This window comes from Oxyura jamaicensis, chromosome 10 (genome assembly GCF_011077185.1).
Source record: "Oxyura jamaicensis isolate SHBP4307 breed ruddy duck chromosome 10, BPBGC_Ojam_1.0, whole genome shotgun sequence".
Lineage (NCBI taxonomy): Eukaryota > Metazoa > Chordata > Aves > Anseriformes > Anatidae > Oxyura > Oxyura jamaicensis.
The window spans coordinates 7,131,081-7,151,430 of record NC_048902.1 but is presented as its reverse complement, the minus strand read 5'-3'; the positions used below and the strand labels follow the sequence as shown (position 1 = coordinate 7,151,430).

The following is a 20,350-nucleotide window of genomic DNA, read 5'->3' as shown; positions in this document are numbered from 1 at the left end:
TGAAATGCTGACTGCAAGTAGGCTGTTGTTCCTCTGAACTTCTGTAACAGGTTTACTTTACCCCATGTTCTTGTTGATGTTTTTCAGACAACAGCAATTAAATGGACTGATTATACAGTTACAAACTACCACTACATACCAACTGTGAAATTCGCTACTAAAAAGCAAGTGTATTTGCTTCAGCTAGATGTTAGAGGGAGACATTACTTTAGGGAAAAGGATGTTGAGTCTCCTTAAGTGGCCTTACAGAATTAAGTGCCATACACCTTACCTGTCATTAAGGGCAGGAAAAGTAAAATCTAGAGATATTGCTTCCTAAAAGAATGCTCAAGTAGTGAACTCCCAGACAATATATAGACACCACAAGAAGTTATATACAGACAATACACAGACACTAAAGCCTTGTTAGATACTATAGGGTACTATTGAAATAATTTCTCCAAAGCCTTCTCCCTTGTGCTTTCCACTTACAGAAAATGTGCTAAGTATTTTTCCTAGGTTTCAGAATATTTTTTCATCTTAAGAAAAAATATTAACACATTCAAGAAAAATAAAGCTCGGGAAAAAAAAGGCAGAGTCAGTTCTCAGTAACTGCATTTCTATAGCATTACATAACAGCAGCTTCCTTCCAAAGCTGTGATTCTATAAATGCTAATGTGCTCAGCATCTGAAATGCAACATGTAGATGCTGAGCTTATTGACATGGTTTAATAGTGAGCTTGGCGGTGCTAGGTTAAAGGTAGTACCAGATAATCTTAGAGGTCTTTTCCAACCTAAATGATTCTATGATCTTTTATGCCTGTTTTTAGTTCACTGTAACCTTTATAAAGTGAAGTCCTCACCACTGTAAAACATCTGAAACTCTATCACATCAGGTAAAGTCAGTTTTGCTTCCACAGAAAAATGCTGTGATGGTATTGTGTGCTAAAGCTATTAGAAATGCTCCATTTAGGACAAATGGTGCACTTAAAATTTTCAACTGGCAATATAAAATTGCTCCCTCAAATACCTACTTTTGTAAAATAGCTTTTATTCTAGATACTTCATTCTCAGCTTTTACATGGAGAGTAAAACAATGATAAATCTTTTAAATTTGCAAATATGTTACTAGATTAAGGAAATCCTCTGTTAAAAACAAGAACATATTTCCAGCAGTGTTTTTTTTCCAAAGAGGAACATCTTGGAAGTTTACTCCATCATGGAAATCATGCAAAAGCAGAACACACATCCCTTTCAGAGCCCTAAGCAAACAAGCAGACTTTTTCAAACCAATTTGCCACCACAGGCACATCTTCAACAGTTGTAAACCTCCATTTCACCAAGATCCCAAGAAACAACTGAAGAAATATTTGAGATAACCTACACTGAAAGCTTAAGTTACTGCATTAAATTAAAAAAACTCAGAGATAGATATCAAATGCTGAGAATTTAGCCTATGCAAGTAACACAGTGCCTAGTTCAGCTGTAAGCTCAATAAATAGCTTTAAAGTGATGCAATGTATTTACAACTAAGTGATAACTCAGGAGTCCCATCATAACTTAGCAAAAACAATACTTTGCCAAAAGCATCCAAGCCATAACACACCCGTGAAATAAAACCGAGTGTCTTATATAAAGGCTTGTCTATTTCCACTTGGTGTTCTAGACTGTTGATTGCATTTTTAAAAATGAGCTATGTCTGACCCAGAAGAGTCCCCAGAGAGGTAAATCCTGCTATCTTGCTTTAAAGTACAAGGCCTATAAGGTCTTATCAAACAAAAAGTTCCTTTAGCCTCTTTTTCAACTTCTGTAAACCCCTTTGGTCTATTTCAGAGCATCAAAAAATGTTAAGAAATCTCACCTGTGTTTCAGGATCATCTGATCCCAAGCTAGCTGCTCCCAATTTTACAACCTCTGCAAGTTGAGTGATGGTGTTAGCTGATGACTGAGCTGCTTGAGCCAATTTGTCCTGACTTGAGGCAGCGCCAGAAACCAACAATTTTGTATCTTCAACTAGTGCTTTTGCTGTTTTCAGAATATTTTCCCTAAAGGAAAAAAAAAGGTGGGGAAGTGAGTAAAAAGGAGAAGAGGAAAAAAACATGTTTTTCAATGTTCTGCTGACTAACATCTTCATAAAAGAGCTGATGTAAGTCATCACACCAGTCATGACAATCTATCACAAGCCAGGCTGCAATTTAAGAACAAATAAATAAAATAACAAGATAATTAAAACAGCAGCATTACATTTATTACAGTATTATGTACAAGGCAGTTCACTGAAGTTACCCTGTCTTGAAAATACATGAAAAAGGGAAATCTTGGAACAAAACATTGCGTTTTAACACTGAAGAAAATCAAGCCATGCTGTGAACAAACTGACAGGTGTCAAACCTCCACCTTAACCAGCATACCATATGGAAATGAAAACAATCATTTTGACAGAGGGAAGCAGCAGCAAGAATGGCCAAAGGAACAAACAACATGACCTTATCAGGGCTCCCCTTCACCACCATATACCTAAGTTTTGGCACATCAGGCAAACAAACACACAGCAACATTCAGATTAAAGAAAAAGAAACCATTTTGAGTATACACTTCGCAAATGACACAAGTTAACTGAGAGCTATAATTGTAGACATATAAAAAGTCTGCCTGGAAATTATTGGCACCTGCAAGAAAATAAGTTGTTGGTTTTTCCAACTCACTCAGTGTAACAAAGGGAGAGACTCTCATTCCATGGTCTTCAGGTAAGCTTTAAGTTCCACACATTAATGTGTGTAAGTAACACACATTAAGAAACTAAAAGACTGGTATGGTACAACCATTTAGCCTTCATTTACCTTCAGTAATCTAAACTAACAAATGTCCTTATAATTCATAGCTTTAAGGGGAAAACTGTTTGAGGCCAGTCTTCAGTATCTAGCCATAAAGCAACAAAGAAAACATTAGCCCAGTGAAAAGAGACCAAGCCTCGACTTCCACTCTGTAGAACAGCAACAACTTACACACCATTACATCTTGCCTCTTTCTTGAGCAACTGGTAGCAAGTCAGGAAATAAATGCAGGCTCTCCAACAGCTGTGTTGGCCAGATAGGTTGCTAAGCAAAAATTCAGTATTGTGTCTGTGAAGCCCCGAGTTTTACTGCAAACATAGTCAGTCAGATGGCATAAATCTCTTAATGTGTTGAGAAACACTGAGATTGTTATATTCCAGATGCTACTAGAAGGAAAAACTGGCTTCTCTCCCAAAGGAGAAAACATGTGGCATAGCTGTGCCATTTCTTACTGCTGCTTACATCAGCATTAATCATATGCAGTGTTGAGGAAGAAAAACTAGCAGACAGTCATAAACAGCTGTTGGAAAAAAAAAAGCATATAGACAACATTTGTCTTCAACATCATGGACAGTGATTCTCCCTACTGGAATGACAGTGCATGGTAGTCTATACAATGAAACAGTTTAATCAAAAACAAAAAAAAAAAGCCAAAATAGTGCTACAGATGTGGTTGTCTGTTGGGAGAACTCTTGTCAGATCATCTCCAGGTGTTAAAAATACTTTCCTCTCAGAAATAACCAAAGAGAGGTTTGCTGTCCTCTACCCATAACCTAATTTTCCTATTACTCTTCTCACTCCACTGCTTCATTTGATTGCATTCCTGGGAATCTAGAAAGGTAGAAAATTTATCTCCACGTGCCTTTTGCTTCTGCCAGTTCCATTGTTCCCCTGTGCTTGCACTCTTCTGTCTTTTTCAGTTACACTGACCTGTGGTCTGCAAATGATTCGTTGTTTTCAGCATTAAGGGTTCCAGCAGTAGCAAACATGATAGTCGTGTCTAGATCTGCAATTATCCCAGACACAGCACTGGCTGCAGTAATACAGGCTTGTGTGCCTTTGTTTCCTGCTTGAAGGGCAGACAAAACTAAGGAGACCTGGAAACAACAATAAATGAACAAGGTGGTCAATAAAACAAACCCTTTTTGTCTGATAGGAGTTAAGTTTGCTCTTTAAAACGACTGCAATCAACATTTGAAACTGATCCCACACAGTTATTTTGCAAACTTGAACAAAACTCTCCTTTTCCTTTCTTGCTTTGTAAGTGCATTAGTCACATAGGTTATGTTTTCCACCATAGGAAGCCTGTTACTAGCCTTTGTCATTCATGCTAAGACAGGCTGTCTCTTAATCAGGCATAATAAGCAATAAATGAGCAGATCATGAAGGTCTTATCTATATCTGCTCAGAGCATAAACAGTGGCATTTGGCTATCAATACTATAAGCAGTTGTCTTCCTTATTATCTAAAAGAAAAGAAAAGCTGCCCCTGCTACAATAAATAAGAATTCCAATTATCTTGCAATACTTTGTACAGTCAATAAAGGGCCTGGCTACATTTACTTCAGGGTCACTTTTCCATCTCTCTGGCACTACTCAGTAATATGATCACGAGGATAAGAAAAATTTCTCATTGTGGTTCAATGTTGTCATACAGACAATAGTAAAGGTGGTGAATTTCTGCTGGCTGATGTTACACAACTGCTGCTGAGGTGAGATCCCTCCTATCCCTTTTTGGTCAATAAACATTTGGCAGAAAACCTGTGAAGAAAATAATGGCTCCGTGTCTTGTACTGTAGTCACAGTGCAGTCCTACAGAGCTAAGGCATCATTGCCACTCCAGTTCAAACACTCACTTGAAAACAATCACCATCTGGTAACAAACATCTACATCCAAACGGTACTTCAGTCCAAACAAGTGCAACCTACATATGCAAGCTACCCGAGGCATCTGCACCATGTGCTAAGTGCATGAGGACAGTCCAGTTTTAAAAGCAGAGGACACTGATGAACAAAGAACATGTCCTCAACCAACCTCATCATAACAGTTGTTGCCACCTACATGGACTTACTGTTTCCAGGGAAGTAAGACACAAGTGGCATCTCATGTCTTGGGGACCAGATTTGGACCACAGTCCCTCCAGTATGACGATAATGTTTTATTATAAGTTAGAAACAGGACTGAGACTTATCTAGTACATGAACTGTATTGAACACTTGAAAGAAAAGAAGGAAAGTAAGAACCTACAATAATTCCGTCTGTATCATAGTATAATGGGAAGTGAAAAAAAATATTTTGTGAACATACACATAACTTGACTGATTTACTCCCTGGTGAAGTCTAGTAGACAAACTCTGTGGGACAATACAGATGGATGCCTTACCTTTTCAGTCACAGCACGAGCACATTCTATCAGCTCCCTTTTGGTGTAACTGTCTGTAGGGCAAATCTGGAGAGCACCAGCTTTTTGCACAAGAAAAATACAGCCATGACCAAGTTCTTGCACCCGAGTCTTGATCTGGAACCCTATCTACATGATAAAGGAGGTACAGGGTAGAAGGGAGCAAAAGCAAAGTAAGTAAATGTCATGCTGGTACATTGTGTCAACACAAACGGAAATGTGTTCACTCTGGTGATTCCTTATTACCAAACTTCTGCCCATCACTATATTTTTGGCAGAGATTGGACTGATTTATTGTCATCTACTCACGTAGCCCCTACAAAAGGCTTACTGATTAAACTAGAGAGCTAGTGAACCAGACCCTGGGAAAGAGAACACATCTGTAAGCCTAAACTGGTTAGCTTAAGGCATTTATCCAAGCCAAGAGTATTTAACTCAAGCACACACAACTTCACCAAGAAGGCTGCATGCATTGGCGTAATGCTATTTAATCTCTCAGAATCAAAAAGCAAAAAGACGTTGTTGTCAGCAGGAGCTGTCTTGAACATATTTATGATGGGTAAAAAGTAAACATTTGCTCTGCACTGTTGAAATTGGGTTGACGAATACATGACTTGTTTCATTTGTTTTTGAATCTTGCACAGATTCTCATCGCCCCAGCAGTGACTATGTCCATATGCGATATTGAAAACTGAGCTACTTCTGATTTATTAATAATTATATAGCATAAGGTGTGGTGTCCCTGACTGGAAATGTGTGCTAGTTCTAGTACCTGCATGTACTGAGGCATGTAATTTTGTATTTGGATTAATATGTAAGCAGGACTCACAGCCATTAGTATCACAAATGAAATTATTTCTACTTCAGGCAAAAAGTAACGTGCAATGGTCATTCAATTTAACAATATAAAGCTGAATGCAAGACATCACTTTTCATTTAGCCACTGATCATGAAGCACTCAAGTAGTCTATCAGTGGTGAAACCTAATTACAAAGTCAAAATCTCTGTGGAGATCTTTTATCTAGATAACCTGATACATCTCATGTACCCCCATCTTGACCAAGTTCTTCTATGCTCCATAACCAGAGGAATTCAATTAAAAGAGGAGAAAAAAATATTTTTGCTCACAGAATATGCAGCACCTACTATAGCTGGTTAATCCAATTGAGGTAAATAGTAAGTGTGAGGAGCTTAATACCATGTAAGGAAGCCACTCCTCCAACATTGTTTTCTGATTCTAAGGTATGAAAGATGCCTGGAAGTAAAAGACAACTGTGCTCCTACTGTGCCCACATCCTGCTGTCAGGAAGCTATACTTGAAAATAAGTATAGGAAGTACTTTTTTTTTTTTCCAAGTACAACAGAAAGTTATATTTGAAATCTCTTACAGGCAAGATAAATAAATATATTTGTAATTCATCAGATCCTATGACATTAAGAAAAGCTGTATAGTAAATAATAGCTTTCACTGTGTTTCCAAGTTGTCTGTAAGTGATATCCTCAAGCGATTTGGAGGATTCTGACCTGATCTAAAGGATTGTTAACTATCATCACAAGCTGTTGATTTTTGAAGCTGGATAGAGGTTTTCACTGAACATTTCTATTCTTTGATCTTATACCAATTTCTTACAGCAAATTGAAATGTTATTGCTTTTGCGTAATCCCTAATGCTTGTTAAAAATCTGCTGATTCATAGCTCTACTAATAGAAAACTTATTCCCTATAGTAAAAGAATACCCATGTTGACGCCACCGTGTGCACAGAATAAAGAGGTCTAAAAGCTGCAGACCTCCTCTGGTTCAGCTGTAGCTGCAGCCATTCGGCCCTGGAGAGCCAAATGCCCATAGTCATTGGTCATTTGTGATGCAAGTCCTCCCAACTCTTCGGGGTTAGTAACCGACTTAGTCATCTGAAAAAAGAACACAAGCAAGAGAGAAAGAAAAATGACAGGCATGAGAATAATTTGTTAATACACTCCAGTTTAGAAGCACACTCATTTGTTTGGCCACACTGATGAAACAGGGAAAAATGCTTGAAGTATAAGGGAGTTGTCTTCCAGCAATAATTCCGTGAGGAAACCCAAGCGAGCATGCTTTATTAGAGTCACAGTAACCAGGCACTCGCAGAACATCCGGAGTAATCAAAGAGCAGCAGTTAGATCTGGTAATTCACCCTTTGACATAGCAGGGCAATACGCCAGCTACACAGTTATTCACACTGAATAGTGATGTGGGCTTTGCCTTTCAGAGCCACCTTATGTTGGCAAAAGTGAAGTAGCCTATATCAGCCTCAGCCCGTGTGGCATAGGAGCATAAAAATGGAGAAAGTCCCAGGATCGATGCAAAACGTGTCTAAGATAGGAATACAAAGAAATAGCCACATATGCAGACTGCCGTGGTGCAGCATCAGTATAAAAGCTGGAGCATCTCTCTAGGAAAAACCTACCTTTAAACAAAACTACTTCTTCTTTCTCCAATTTATGTTAGCAAAAGCCACGAAATTCCATCCTTGAGGCAAAACTAGTTTTAGACAAATTCCTACTATTAACAAATAAGCTGTCATGTCATAGAGAACAGTAATATCAACATTTCTGGACTGCAAAACCAAACAATTTCTTAAAAATCTTCTCCACAGGAAATTCTTGCATCAAACATACACTAATAATCCGCCATCACTCTTAAAAACAAACGAGGTATTCTTCAAAACTTAAAACATTTTTATCATAAACAGTATACTGAAACAAACAGTTTCAAATAAAGTTTCTTTTGTTCCGTTTTTAAACCCAGATTAATCTCACAAATGAATGAAAAAACAATTTAACATCTTGAACTGCATTCATAAGTATTACAGTGATCTGAAAAAACTGATGTTATTTCATAGGCTAAGTTAAATTACAGCACACGCTGTGAAAAGGCATCTTGCAGTCATCAATAAACCTAGGGCAGTATTTCAGCAACAAATAAGCAGACTGACTAAAAAGAACAAACATATTTTTGCTGCATTTCTAATAGAAAACAAACTAAATAGAAGTATCTTTGTACAACAGCTGCAACACAATACATAGACCCAACACTCCTCTTCTAAAGAGCAACCTTATCAGCACACCAGTAAGGTCCCCAAGTGGATTTAACAAAATCGTGGCTTCTTTTATAGAGTTATTGCCAAATAGACAAGATTATTGGAAAACAGCATTACACAGAGTTACTCAACAGCATGTAATGAGTTCCATGATGCTTATGTACACAAAAGAGCTTTTACTCAGGTCTGGCCAAATTTCTTACCATTTCCTGTGCTGTAACAGCAATAGCTTTAGAGTATTTCACCACAGTGGTCTGATAATCAACAAATGTTCCCTTGGGATCTGCAGGTGTGCCTTCATCCAGCTGCAGGAATGTAGGAAAGTTATGGAAAAGGTAAAAATCTCATAATAGATAATTTCAATATTATGTGGGAATTTGCTATGTATTTTTAATAATCTCGCTCTTTCCAAATATGCAAATAAAGACAATGCACCAGGGATATATATATAGATAGATAGATAGATAGATAGATAGATAGATAGGAATAAAAAAAAAAATGCTTTATCCTATTTTGTGAAAATAAATTGAGCCTGGTTAAAGGAGTTTTCAAGTGGAAGGCCAACTTTCCATGCAAGTTCATACCAACTTTTGTTGTTCTCCACTAATGCAGAAATGAATGTGTAAAGGCTAAATTTATTCATGAGAAAAAAATTACTTTAGATTCCCAGTTCTGCACCCCTTTAGAACAAAAAAAGAAAAAAAAAAAAGCTCACTTTTTTGGTTCAGCTTATTTACATGTTACAGTTGCAATATTCCAGTATGACACCATTCAAAAGACAGCAAGACACCTCAGGCTTTGCTGCTTTTTCCCACAGGCACTAGTCTGCTTCAAGGCTGAGATGCTACTCATTTAAAATACTAACTTAAATAAGAAAAGGAGGACAATTAGAAATACAGCTGACCTATATTTATGACCTTTTTTCCCACTGTCAGCATGGTGCTAGACAAAAGCATTCCAAAGTAATTGTAGTCATCAGTTACTACCTAGTTCAGTAACGTGAACACCATCCCACATCTCAGTCTGAAAAATAGCACGTATCGTGAAGTCAAACAACCACTGAATTGTCTGTTGTTGCATATCAGTTACCACATAACACTGAGATGAATTAGCAGTAACTTCTCCAGAACCCTACATTGTGGATCTGCTTTAAGTGCCAGGGAAAAAAGGGTGCTCTTCACTTTTCTCCTCACCTTGCTCATTGCCTCTGCTATCGAGTCTACCATGCCTCCAACCATGCCTACTTCGCTAGCAGCTTCATTTAAGGTAACCATGATATCATCCACAGCCTCTTTCATCAGTTGAGCTGCCTCAGTGATTGCATCATGTGTATGCGATGCCTGAAATAAAGAGAACAAGATAAAAATCAACATTCCATAAGAGAAAGGCAACAATAAAGCCCGTATGATTTAAAAATAAAGCTTAAAATATGTGAAAATCTTATCTTAATACAAAGACCCTAATAAAATAGGTTGGTAGAACCTGTTGTATAAGGGTCGGACTGATCGCACCAGGTGTCTTGGAGACACATGCTCTGCCGGGGGAACGTGCCCACTTTTTAAAAGGTGGGCTGCACATACCATGTGTCTTGGAAGCACACACTACACCTAATTTGTAAGTATCCTAAAGCATGTATAATTTATTAGTATCATAAGGCACACTGTGTGTGGCCGCTCTATAAGGGACTGCATGCAGTGTTCCCAGTATCTTGGAGGTACCTGCTGAGCCTGCTGTTGTAGAGTCATGCGCAGAGCGCCCAGTCTCTTGAGGCACAGTGTGCACACCCACTCTATTAGGGGCATACACAGTGCCCTGGAGGTGGTGTGCTGTACCCACTGTAACAGAGGCATGTGCGATGCACCCATTGTCTTGGAGTCACGGGCTGCACCTGCTTTGGAAGGGGTGGGTGCAGCATGCTACTGTCTGCCCCCAGTAAAGCAGGCATATGTGGCCCTTACAATTCAGGCACATGTATGCCTAAAGACACTGGACACTCTTCACATGCCCCTTACAGAGCAGGTGCACACACCCATCTCAAGGACACTGGCCTGCTGCGCACACCCTTAATACAGTAGATGTGCTGTGCCCACCCTTTATTGAGCAGGTGCACAAGTGCCTCAAAACACAGAGCACACTGTGCCTGACCCTTCGAGAGTGGGTGCACACTTGCTTCAAAGCACTTGGTGGGCAGATCTCTTCATTTATCCCATTTCTGTCCAAGCGTATTCCAAACCCCAGTTTTAACATCTCTACCGTCAATGACTGTACCACAGCCTATGTCTCCATACTACTATTACAGCACCAACTTATTGACAATTTCACCTTGTCATGCACACTTCTTTGGCTGCATCACTGCAGGATGCATTTCACCCTTCCTCCTCTCATGATTTGCTTGTTACGCACAGTGACTATACCTTGGGATTTCCTCCTCCTTCTTTAGCTGCGTACAACATCTGTAAGGCAGACTCTGCAAGTGTCTTGCTCTGGTCCAACACTGTCATCTGTTGCTGATGATCTAGAGTTTTGGATGCCACACCAACTGCAGCTAAAACTAGGGGTTCAAAGTAACTTGCCAGCTGTGTAACCTAGGAAATCCAAAATAATCTTTTAACTCCATTTCAGAACTAAGATGAAGAATGGTACTCTTTAACTAACATACATTTATAAAATGTAGAACTGTACCTTGTGCCCAAGCTGAGCTGCTTCTCCCCGTGCTGCGGTAGCTATGGGATCAATTAGGTGGCCAATTTCCTGAACAACTGATGTTAGCTGCTCCTGTAGAGCCTAATATAAAGAGAAGCTGTCAGTTATTGTTACAGCTGTTCACTTATCAAGTCATACTGTACCATAACTACCAGACTGACCAACTGAAATATTTCCAACTGTTAATTGACCAACTACACCATGACAAAAATGCACGCTGTCCATTTGATTTCCATGATCATTTCTTCTCCTTTATCCTTCAAAATATGAAAACACTGAGATAGGCCCTACTGCTCTTTAGATTGCTATGGCAGGTTTAGGGAGGGAAGGGAAAGATGGCTCCCTCCTACTCCAGCTGACAGTAGCAAATCAATTGCCATTTATCATTGCAATGTGACACCCTCCCCTCACCCCAAACAAACAAACAAACAAACAAAAAAAAAAACAAATAAAACACCTATTCTTGCCCCGCAAAGGGTTGATATTGCTACAGTAATCAGGAAAAAACAGCAGGAGCTCCCATTTAAATATGCAGATATTTTTCAAAGAAAACAATACAGCACAAGAGCTCTGCTCTAGACTTGAAACCAACAGCTGAAATTCATAAGTAGTGAAAGACAAAGATGACATCTCAGAGATGTGGACTGACCCCCAAATACACTCTGCGGGACAGAATTCTAAGCGCATACTAGTGGGCTTGCTAAGACAAATACTGGCTTTTAATTCAAAGGCGGATCATGTCTTGACAGCCAGGCTTTAGCTCATTCTCATGCAAGGCAAGAGAAAAATACTATTCTTCCATTTAGTTATATTTCTATATTGCTTTGTAATTAACTTGCTATTTTAAGTACTATTTCCATTCAAAATGACAGCTGAGACTTGATTATTTAAATAAAAAATATACCTATGATATATTTCCTGTAAAAGCTTATTTTATACAGCTTCATTTAGTCTGAAAGGTTTCTAGTATGCAGCATTACAGCCCAAAAAGACCACTGGAAAACACAAACAGATGTAATTTCAGGAAGCAACAGTACAATACGACACCTTGGGGGGAAAAATGAGAACATACCAACATTGATTATGGAATTCAGTTACTTAATGACAAAACATACATTAATAAAAAGGACATTTATATCACTGCACTTCTAGCAATAGATTCATTTCATAAACACCCTGACTTCCACAAAGCCAGACACCACAGAAACATTAACTACCAGTCATATCACCAAAGGAAACCAAAATGATACACAGGTGGTTCTTAAAAATAACTACTTTCACCAGTACTGGTGATTCTGTTACCTTCCCAGAAGCAAAGCACTTCAGCTAGCCATGTGATTTTACCTAGAAAGATTCTACCAAGAAAAAATCTTCCCTCAGGCATAGATTCTGCTGAGTGCTCAGCTTTACACATTCAAATGCAAATGAAAGAAGCAGGGTGAGCGAGGCTGCTCAGTGCTCCTCTGTTACTGTGCCATCTCCCTTACCTCCACTGATATGTCATCTCTGGTGGCCAGACTCTGACTGACAGCTGCAAGTGAAGCCTGCTCAATGTCTCTGATGCACCTGTTGATCCCGTCAATAGAGTAATCACATTCACGCTGGCCTGGGGCCTTATCCCTGAAAGACAGCAATAGTAATTTGAGCACAATGAGAAGGAGACAGGCTCTACCCTGAACGCACACCAGCACACTTCATTAACTGATGATACATAAAGCACATGGGAGGAGGACAACAAGGACCTAAGCAAGCTTTGTGGTACTGACAAGATTTGATTTATGTACCAAGTACTCCAAACACTTTGTAAAAATCAGTACAAGGTCTGGAGACAAAAGGGAGCACGGAAGGAAATATTCCTCATTACACAGAAATAAGTGAGCTGCCTCAGAAGAGAAGGGAAACCTCAACCTCCTCACTATATCAGAGGATTAGCCCAATCAGGTCAACATGAAAACGCAACAGACACTTGGAAACAGGCAAATGGAATAAATATTCCAATTTCTGCACAGTGCAACTGTCTCAGAAAATAATTCCTTGGTCATTATTTTTTTAAACTCAGTCCCAAGTATCTCTTAATGAAAATTAGTTTTGAAGTACTTTGTCCTGATGTGCAGTTTGCTATTTCATCAGTATAATCATTACCAGAAAATAATTCAACCGAAACACTCCCTAGTGCACTACGTTCATACAATTTAGACTTCATTGATATTGAGTCGTTAAGGACAGAGTACACTCCTAATGAGTTCAAAATTTGTCTGCAATAAATAGATAGAGCAGTTTAGTTCAAATATTAAAAGATGTTGTTCACACTTGGTAATGACATTCTTACAGCTAAACCAAGAAGACTATAGTAAAGAATAGATAGAAGAGAATTTATTTACTATCTGACCTGCCCACAAAAACTACAATTTTCCACACAGCCCATGTAGGTAAGTAGTCTGGATGGTACTTACTACTGAAGACATACCTGATAGAGGTGATAAGACTCTTAATAGAATCTGAGACAGTATGGGAATGACCAGCTAGTACAGACCAAGTAGGGGGATCTTTTGGATTGATAGCTAAAGAACGAGCAGTCTTGATCAATAAAGATGAGCTCTCCAACATCGTTTTAGCAGAAACTAGAATTGGCTCCTGTGCCCGTGATCCCTGTGGTCAGAAAGGTGCAAGATAAAGAACATTTATATAGCTATTTGAGTTTGTACATGCATTCTGCTACTAAAAATAGGTTTAATTAAAAGCAATGTAATGGCATTATTGTTTCTTGTATAGTACTACAATATTTACTAATAATCAATATGCAAATTGTAGTAAAGTCACTGCCATCAAATTGTTTTCTCTGTAACATAATTCAGAAAACAGCGTATAAGTTTCTAAAGGCACCATCTGGCTGATAAACAGGACAAAACAGAGACACTTGTAAACTAGAGATATTTAACAAATCTTTTGTCACAAAAAGTGTAAGATCCATGCAAGTGTGCTCTTTTCAAAGGAATTACTCTGACTACAACACTTATTGGATCATCATTTTCATATCTATTTTAACTGGAAGCAGCAGTTGTAAAGGCAGTAATAATACTTGACCTCTGCACTTCTAAGCTTTTATGAAGCTAGAATAATTTTCTCCCCCCTTAAACTTTTATTAGTTACTTTAAATACTGATCTGTTGTAGTTACAGGGATTGATGACAAAACTCTGGGGAAAAATACAGATAACCTGTGAAAAGTTATTCTTTGCAAAGAAACTGCTTCTTGTCATCGTAACTCTGCATCATGTTTGGAGGGGAGGAAGCACAGTGACATCCATTCAGTCCTTTTCATAACTAATTAGACTGTGTGTGAAAGCTGTTCTTGAGGGAAAAAAAGGAGATTTATTACTTTATCACATGCAAGAATCCAGCTAACATGATAAGCAAGTCACTTGTATCATATAACTTTACTAACAGGAGATTGCCAGTGCTTGCTGGAGCATAACTAGTTTTATCTTACTGGTGGAAAAGTCAAGATCAGAGGATAAGTGAAAGACTGCAGAATGTCTTATGAACACTCAGGAGCAGAGCCACATTCCACGGCCAAGTCTCTACACCCACCTCATGTCTCCCACCAAAGGATTATTTCAACGTTTTCAACTTTTTTCAGGATTGAAGCGCAAAATCCTGCCTACCTCAGTGCTGATCTGTGCTGGTATGCTGACAAATTCCGGATTTGAAGCAAACGCTGTCAGATTTTCCACAGCCTCTATCAAAGGTGCTGTAGCAATTCTGCACTTGTTGCGATTCTCTTCAGAGAAATCGCCATCCAGGGCCTGGAAATTAAATCATGATTGAGCTCTATGTGAAAGGGTTTCCTTGTGAAATTGAATGAAGATGAATTCCGCATAGGTTTAAACTGTTGTGTTTATGACATCTGAAAATTGAAACTTCTTCCAGAAGCAACACCGGGGGAAAGAATGTGATTCTTTGAACTTTTTTTTTTTTTTTTCAAACTTAGCTGATTATTGACCCTAAACTTGACACAGCTGCTTTACTTCACAAGACTGAATAAATGCTTTAAATCATTCCACTCAGATGACTCTCATAAATCATGTCTCACTCAGTACATCTCATGCTCCAGCAGGTAGAAATGGCTAACAGGTTAGTGCTCTCGTACAGCTTTTCTTTTTTAAAGCAAACTGAATTTATTGTTCTCATTTTCACATGAATGAACTAACCTCTTTCATAATCTAACAGAAATATTTCAAAATGAAGGACCTTCTGTGTAACTTTGTAACTTTCCAGTCTTAAGAAGATAGCTATTTTTAAAAGAATTTCAGTAGTGTATCAGCTAATGGCTTCCAGAAAAAGGACTAAGATTCATTAGTCCTCTATACCTTAACAAGTATTATTTTTGCTTATAAGAAGTAAAGCTACTGCCTGCCAAAACACAGGCAACTATCTGCAAAACACAATATTACCATTAACAGAAGACTATTGAACAGCAGCAACATAAACTGCTTCTGTTCGGTTCCAAGTACTACTATTATTTTACTTTTTGTTTGTTTAATTAACGATACAGCTGTCAAATACTTCCAAAAGGCTCTGGATAGTGAGTAATTTAACACCATTAAAAACCTTCACATTCACTTGTTCACAAACTATTCTGATGGTGCAAGCTCATCTAGTATATCAATACAGAGGTATCACATAAGGAATGGGCCAGGCGCCTTTTCTAATACTAACATCATCTAGATCTATCTATTTTGACTATGGCACAGTTATACCATTTGTTATATTTTGCAGGCCAGAGCTTCAGAAATGTAATTAATAATTTCTTAAAATGTACATATCACAGAAGTTTAAGTGATACCGCTGTTCTGATTCAGGGGGAAATATGCAGCACATGTACCTTGATAGTCTTAACCAGGTTAGCTGTGCTGTTTGCAACTTCCTTGGCAGACTGCACAAAGTGTCTCTTGGCAACAGGATTTGCTGTCTTTGATGAAGCAATGCGACAGGCATTGCACAGAGCAGAAGTGTGTTTGGCCACAATTGTAGCAGCTGACAATACCTGTAAAAACAGACAGCACAGAAAAAGGAGACTGTCAGAGCACCAGGGCAGTTACTACATTCTAGCTCTGCAAAGCTGTGGTCAAAGCCAGGCAACAGTTTTAAAACAGAACTCCTTTGCTTGGTCACAAACAAATTGAAGTCATGTGTCCTAGCAATGCTAGTCTCAATGCAATCCTTCAGTTACCTGTGATGGGCTGCTTGCTGGATCCACCAAGTTCTGGCAAGCCATCTGGATCGCTTGATTGGCTCTGGCAAACTGAATTGGGTCAACAAGACCCTGCTGACCTGCCTGACTGTTGGGATCTGAAATGCCAACCAAGTAAGCAGCCTAGAAATGGAGAAAGGAAGAAAAGAAAAACAATGAAACAATGCTAAATCCACCTTACTATTTTCTGATAAGCTTGCCAAACGTCACTGCATTTGGTAGTCAGCGATCATCCAGAAATCATACTGTAAAGTATAAGTAACATTATTTTTAGTAATGCATCTCATCAAACCTCTGAAACGAAGACACCTCAGCCATTGCACTTCTGAAATTTAATTAGCCAAAACAACATAATTCCGCTTGCTTAGGCGACTAGTCTTCCTGTAAAGCAAACAAACGCCTCTCCCATCTCCTCCTTACTGACGTCAGATCATCACAGCAAATGAACTACTACTACTAAGTAGCTGACCATCACATCTGCAGGTGAGCATCTTGAGTTTCAGTGAGACCATCATATCTGCAGGTGATGGTCTCACTGCAGCTCAAGATGTCTTCTGGCCAAAATTATTTTCTTTCTTCCTCAATGTAAGATTGTTTCATGCCTCTGAACACAAACCTTTTGTCTGGACTGGCAAAACAGTGTTGGAAGACTACTTGATGAATTTTTGTTACAGATATAGTTTGTCAGCTCCACATACTGGTAAGGCAACCCAGGGTTAGATGTGGAGAAGACTAAGTTCAGAATGAGATTCTGCACTGGGGAAATCAAAAAGCAGTTTCCAGATGCAAAGCATAATCTTCCACAGCCAGATGCTTCACTGAAAAGGCTGTATGGGCTTGAAGCACAAATGAGAGAATCTCATGAGTACAAGTCAGCCAGTTACCAGATCAAACCACAGTGACCTTGTCTTGACTCTAATTGTTGTGATAGCTTAAGATATTTGGTTATTCAGAAAGTAAGGAGCTAGAAGGCAGATTGCTTATGATCTGAAATGCAGTCTCAAATTAGGAGTGCAAACTAAAACAAAGCTGTATCATTTATTTTTACTGCAGCTTGATTTTGTGTTCTTCTCCATGATGTAATATATAAGCTGCAAACATGAATTCTATAGCCTGCAGCTTTGACATTTGCTTTATCCTCAGGAAAACTTAACTTCTTGATGTCACTTCCTTTCTTTATAAAAATTTGCATGTTGTACTCTGTTACTCCTACAACAAACAGCAGCATATTCACGATTTATGTGTATCCTACGCAGAGCACACTGTGCAGTACAACATCATTATTTGGTCAATATTTAGCCAATTATTTGGCCAAAATGAAGAAAATTTCAGAATTACACATGCATAAGATTTTTTTAAACAACTACATATATTTGATTCACAGACTTCAATAGCTTACCTGAGCTGCTGCCTCTGTGAGGCCACAAAGAGCCTTGGATGCAACTCCAACACATTCACCAAAGACTAAAAGATCCCCCGTTTTTGCGTTCTGGGAAATGCCTGCCATTGATTCTCCAAGAACCTCGGAAATTAAAAAAAAAAATAAAGTAAACTTTCAATATGCTTCCCTACCAGTAAAAGGCAAGTGATTTCTGGCCATGAACCTGTTCAGACTCATGACAGTGCTTGACCTGGCTTCCAGAAATTTTAGCTAGTTAACAAGCTCGTAGATTTGAGCACATTCCTTTGTGTGGCATGAGGGATAAGACATTCAGATCAGCACTGGATTTACAGGGCCAAGAACTAACACTATTATAGCTCAATTGACTATGAGGGTACAGAAATAACATGCACTGCTTTTTCTACAATACATTATTTGTCACAGGTAGCCTGGCTCTAGGTATGTTTCATGGATTTCAGAACATGGCAACCAAACCAGCAACTGCTTTCATACATCCTGGATCTTCTTTGCCCCCAAACTCATTGAAATTCACTGGAAATCAAGTTGTATCTAATCTGCTGGAACTATCCTGGTATCAGAATGCACATTAACTCTCAAAGCATCTCTCACCAAATTCAGTTTACGTTCTTTTTAAAATTCAAAGTTAGGTCTCACTACAGTAGAGCACAAGAACAAGATGACGTACATATTCCCAACCCCTTCAGCATTCTGTTTTCTCTTTTAGAGAGCAAAGAATGTGAGACAATCCCAACACATCAAGTAATAAGGACACCAAAAGCAAAGCTTCAGAGCAAGATGTATGACATGGTATGCTCAAAAATAACTTCAGAGATTTCATACAGATCTTGTGGCGTGCTGGAATATCTGGACTGCTCAGACATTTCACTAAGCTGTTTCACACAGAACAATACCATGATATTTTTTTGCCAAGGCTCCCATTTACACTTTGGGCATTTCTAACACAGCTGCAGTCAAAGCATATAATTGTGTATGACAGACATCCTGTAAATTGTCTAAGAAACTGGAGGAGAAGGGAGAAAGGCAAAAGCTTAACCAGCATTGCATGCTAGTCACATAATAAAAAATATTACCACTGAGAAAAAACAAACAAACAAACAAAAAACTTCAAAGTGACCAAAAAAAATGCACCTGACCTCTGAGAGACTGATCTCAGGCTAAGTTTTACCAAGGAATGCAACACACACTTTAGAAATACTGTGCTGTGTTTCTAACATGCTTGATATATATGTGGAAGTGTATGATAACCAAAACGTACTTCACAATTGGCACAGAGGTAGCAAAAGGAAGTTACCTTTGAGTTTTCCATTACGCCCTCAATACAATCAAAATATGAGAGGTCACTCACAGGCTCATTGGGGTTATCCAGCATTCCCTTAACTGTCTGAAAGAAGGAAAGAAACTTGGCTTACTGACAGAGCCAAAGACTGAGCTGAGAAAAATGTACACTATCACAACTGTTCTGCTTACCCCAATGTAGTTGTAACTGTCTCCAGCCAGCACAGAAAACTACAGTCACTGAAGATTCACATAAAGATATGTGCACTACACATTAAATGCTACCCCACATCAACTGAACTACAGTAACTATTCATTTTTGTACTACCCACCTGTTGGAAGTACAGGTTAATGTGGTTTACCCTGCATTTGTTATAGCTGGCCTATGGTCAGTTAGTAATGCTTGGCTCACATGAGGCAACCTGTTTTTGCATCAGTTCTGAGTAGTCTAACATGTTTTCAGTAATATTTTAACATTTTATAACTGGAATGAAAAGACTAAGTGATAGGAGAACGAGCCACCATTTAAGTATTGTCTAGAGATAAAAAGGGCTACCAAACTAAATGCCAGTAACCATCTGCCTGCTTCCTCCTACTGTCAACAGAACCCACCAATATAGCTCCCTCTGCCAAAAAACTACAAGCATAAATGGGACTTAATTTTTCTGAGGTGAAACTGATTCCTGGAAATGAAGAAGTAAAAGTTCATCAGATATTCATTTAGAAGATCTAATGCATTTAGAAGAAACTTGTAAAAAGATGCAAAATACTATAGACAATACTCCTCTTATGCTTAAAATATTTCTAACGTACCTTTTTTCACGTTTGGAAGAACAACCTCACTAAATATCAGGCAGAAAATACTTGAACTTTCTGAAGAAAAACTAGGTAAGGACAGAAAGATCTGACCTTTGCCTTGCACCTGAAGGAAGTCTGGGCGTGAATGTAAACTATTAGACTTGCTACAGAAATGAACTCCTAACATTAAGGCATACCTACTATATTTGTAAAGGCTCTTTTTTTTTTTTAATCTTTACATCCTTACAGCAATTAAGAAACTGTGAAAACAATGCGATGTGAGGAAAAGGTTGTATTTCGAACACAGTTCCCAGCATCTTCCCATCTCTTTCCCAGTTCTCACAGCAACTGCAGCAATTCCTCATTGTTATGCTTGATCCTTAAATAACACCCTTGTAAAATAAGCCATATTCTTGCAATGTTCATAGTACTATGGAAACAGAAGTCCTCGGAATATAAAGAAACAACAGCAGAACACAAGCCAGCACAACTTCATACTAACAACTAACACCTTTTTGCTATTGTTATAACATCTCTGTGTATTCTATAACCCTTTCAGCTGAAATTCTGTCAAAGTTTAGCTGTCCCTCTAGAGGCTATACAGGAA

The 20,350-nt window shown here is 38.6% G+C and overlaps 1 protein-coding gene across 2 annotated transcripts in view; it reads right to left on the bottom strand.

Annotated features, from left to right (window-relative positions):
* TLN2 (talin 2) overlaps positions 1–20,350 on the bottom strand; it is a 170,745-nt gene that overhangs the window by 33,232 nt on the left and 117,163 nt on the right. The window contains exons 34-48 of one of the 2 annotated variants that reach the window (XM_035336333.1): positions 18,962–19,051; positions 17,647–17,769; positions 16,227–16,370; positions 15,879–16,040; positions 14,659–14,799; positions 13,463–13,644; positions 12,483–12,615; positions 10,975–11,076; positions 10,707–10,877; positions 9,486–9,632; positions 8,496–8,597; positions 7,004–7,123; positions 5,197–5,343; positions 3,744–3,910; positions 1,841–2,024 (exon numbers count right to left, since the gene is read on the bottom strand). In XM_035336333.1, the coding sequence (XP_035192224.1) occupies positions 1,841–2,024; positions 3,744–3,910; positions 5,197–5,343; positions 7,004–7,123; positions 8,496–8,597; positions 9,486–9,632; positions 10,707–10,877; positions 10,975–11,076; positions 12,483–12,615; positions 13,463–13,644; positions 14,659–14,799; positions 15,879–16,040; positions 16,227–16,370; positions 17,647–17,769; positions 18,962–19,051 (2,115 nt within the window). The remainder of the gene's footprint in view (positions 1–1,840; positions 2,025–3,743; positions 3,911–5,196; positions 5,344–7,003; positions 7,124–8,495; positions 8,598–9,485; positions 9,633–10,706; positions 10,878–10,974; positions 11,077–12,482; positions 12,616–13,462; positions 13,645–14,658; positions 14,800–15,878; positions 16,041–16,226; positions 16,371–17,646; positions 17,770–18,961; positions 19,052–20,350) is intronic. The other variant, XM_035336334.1, reaches the window with a different exon arrangement.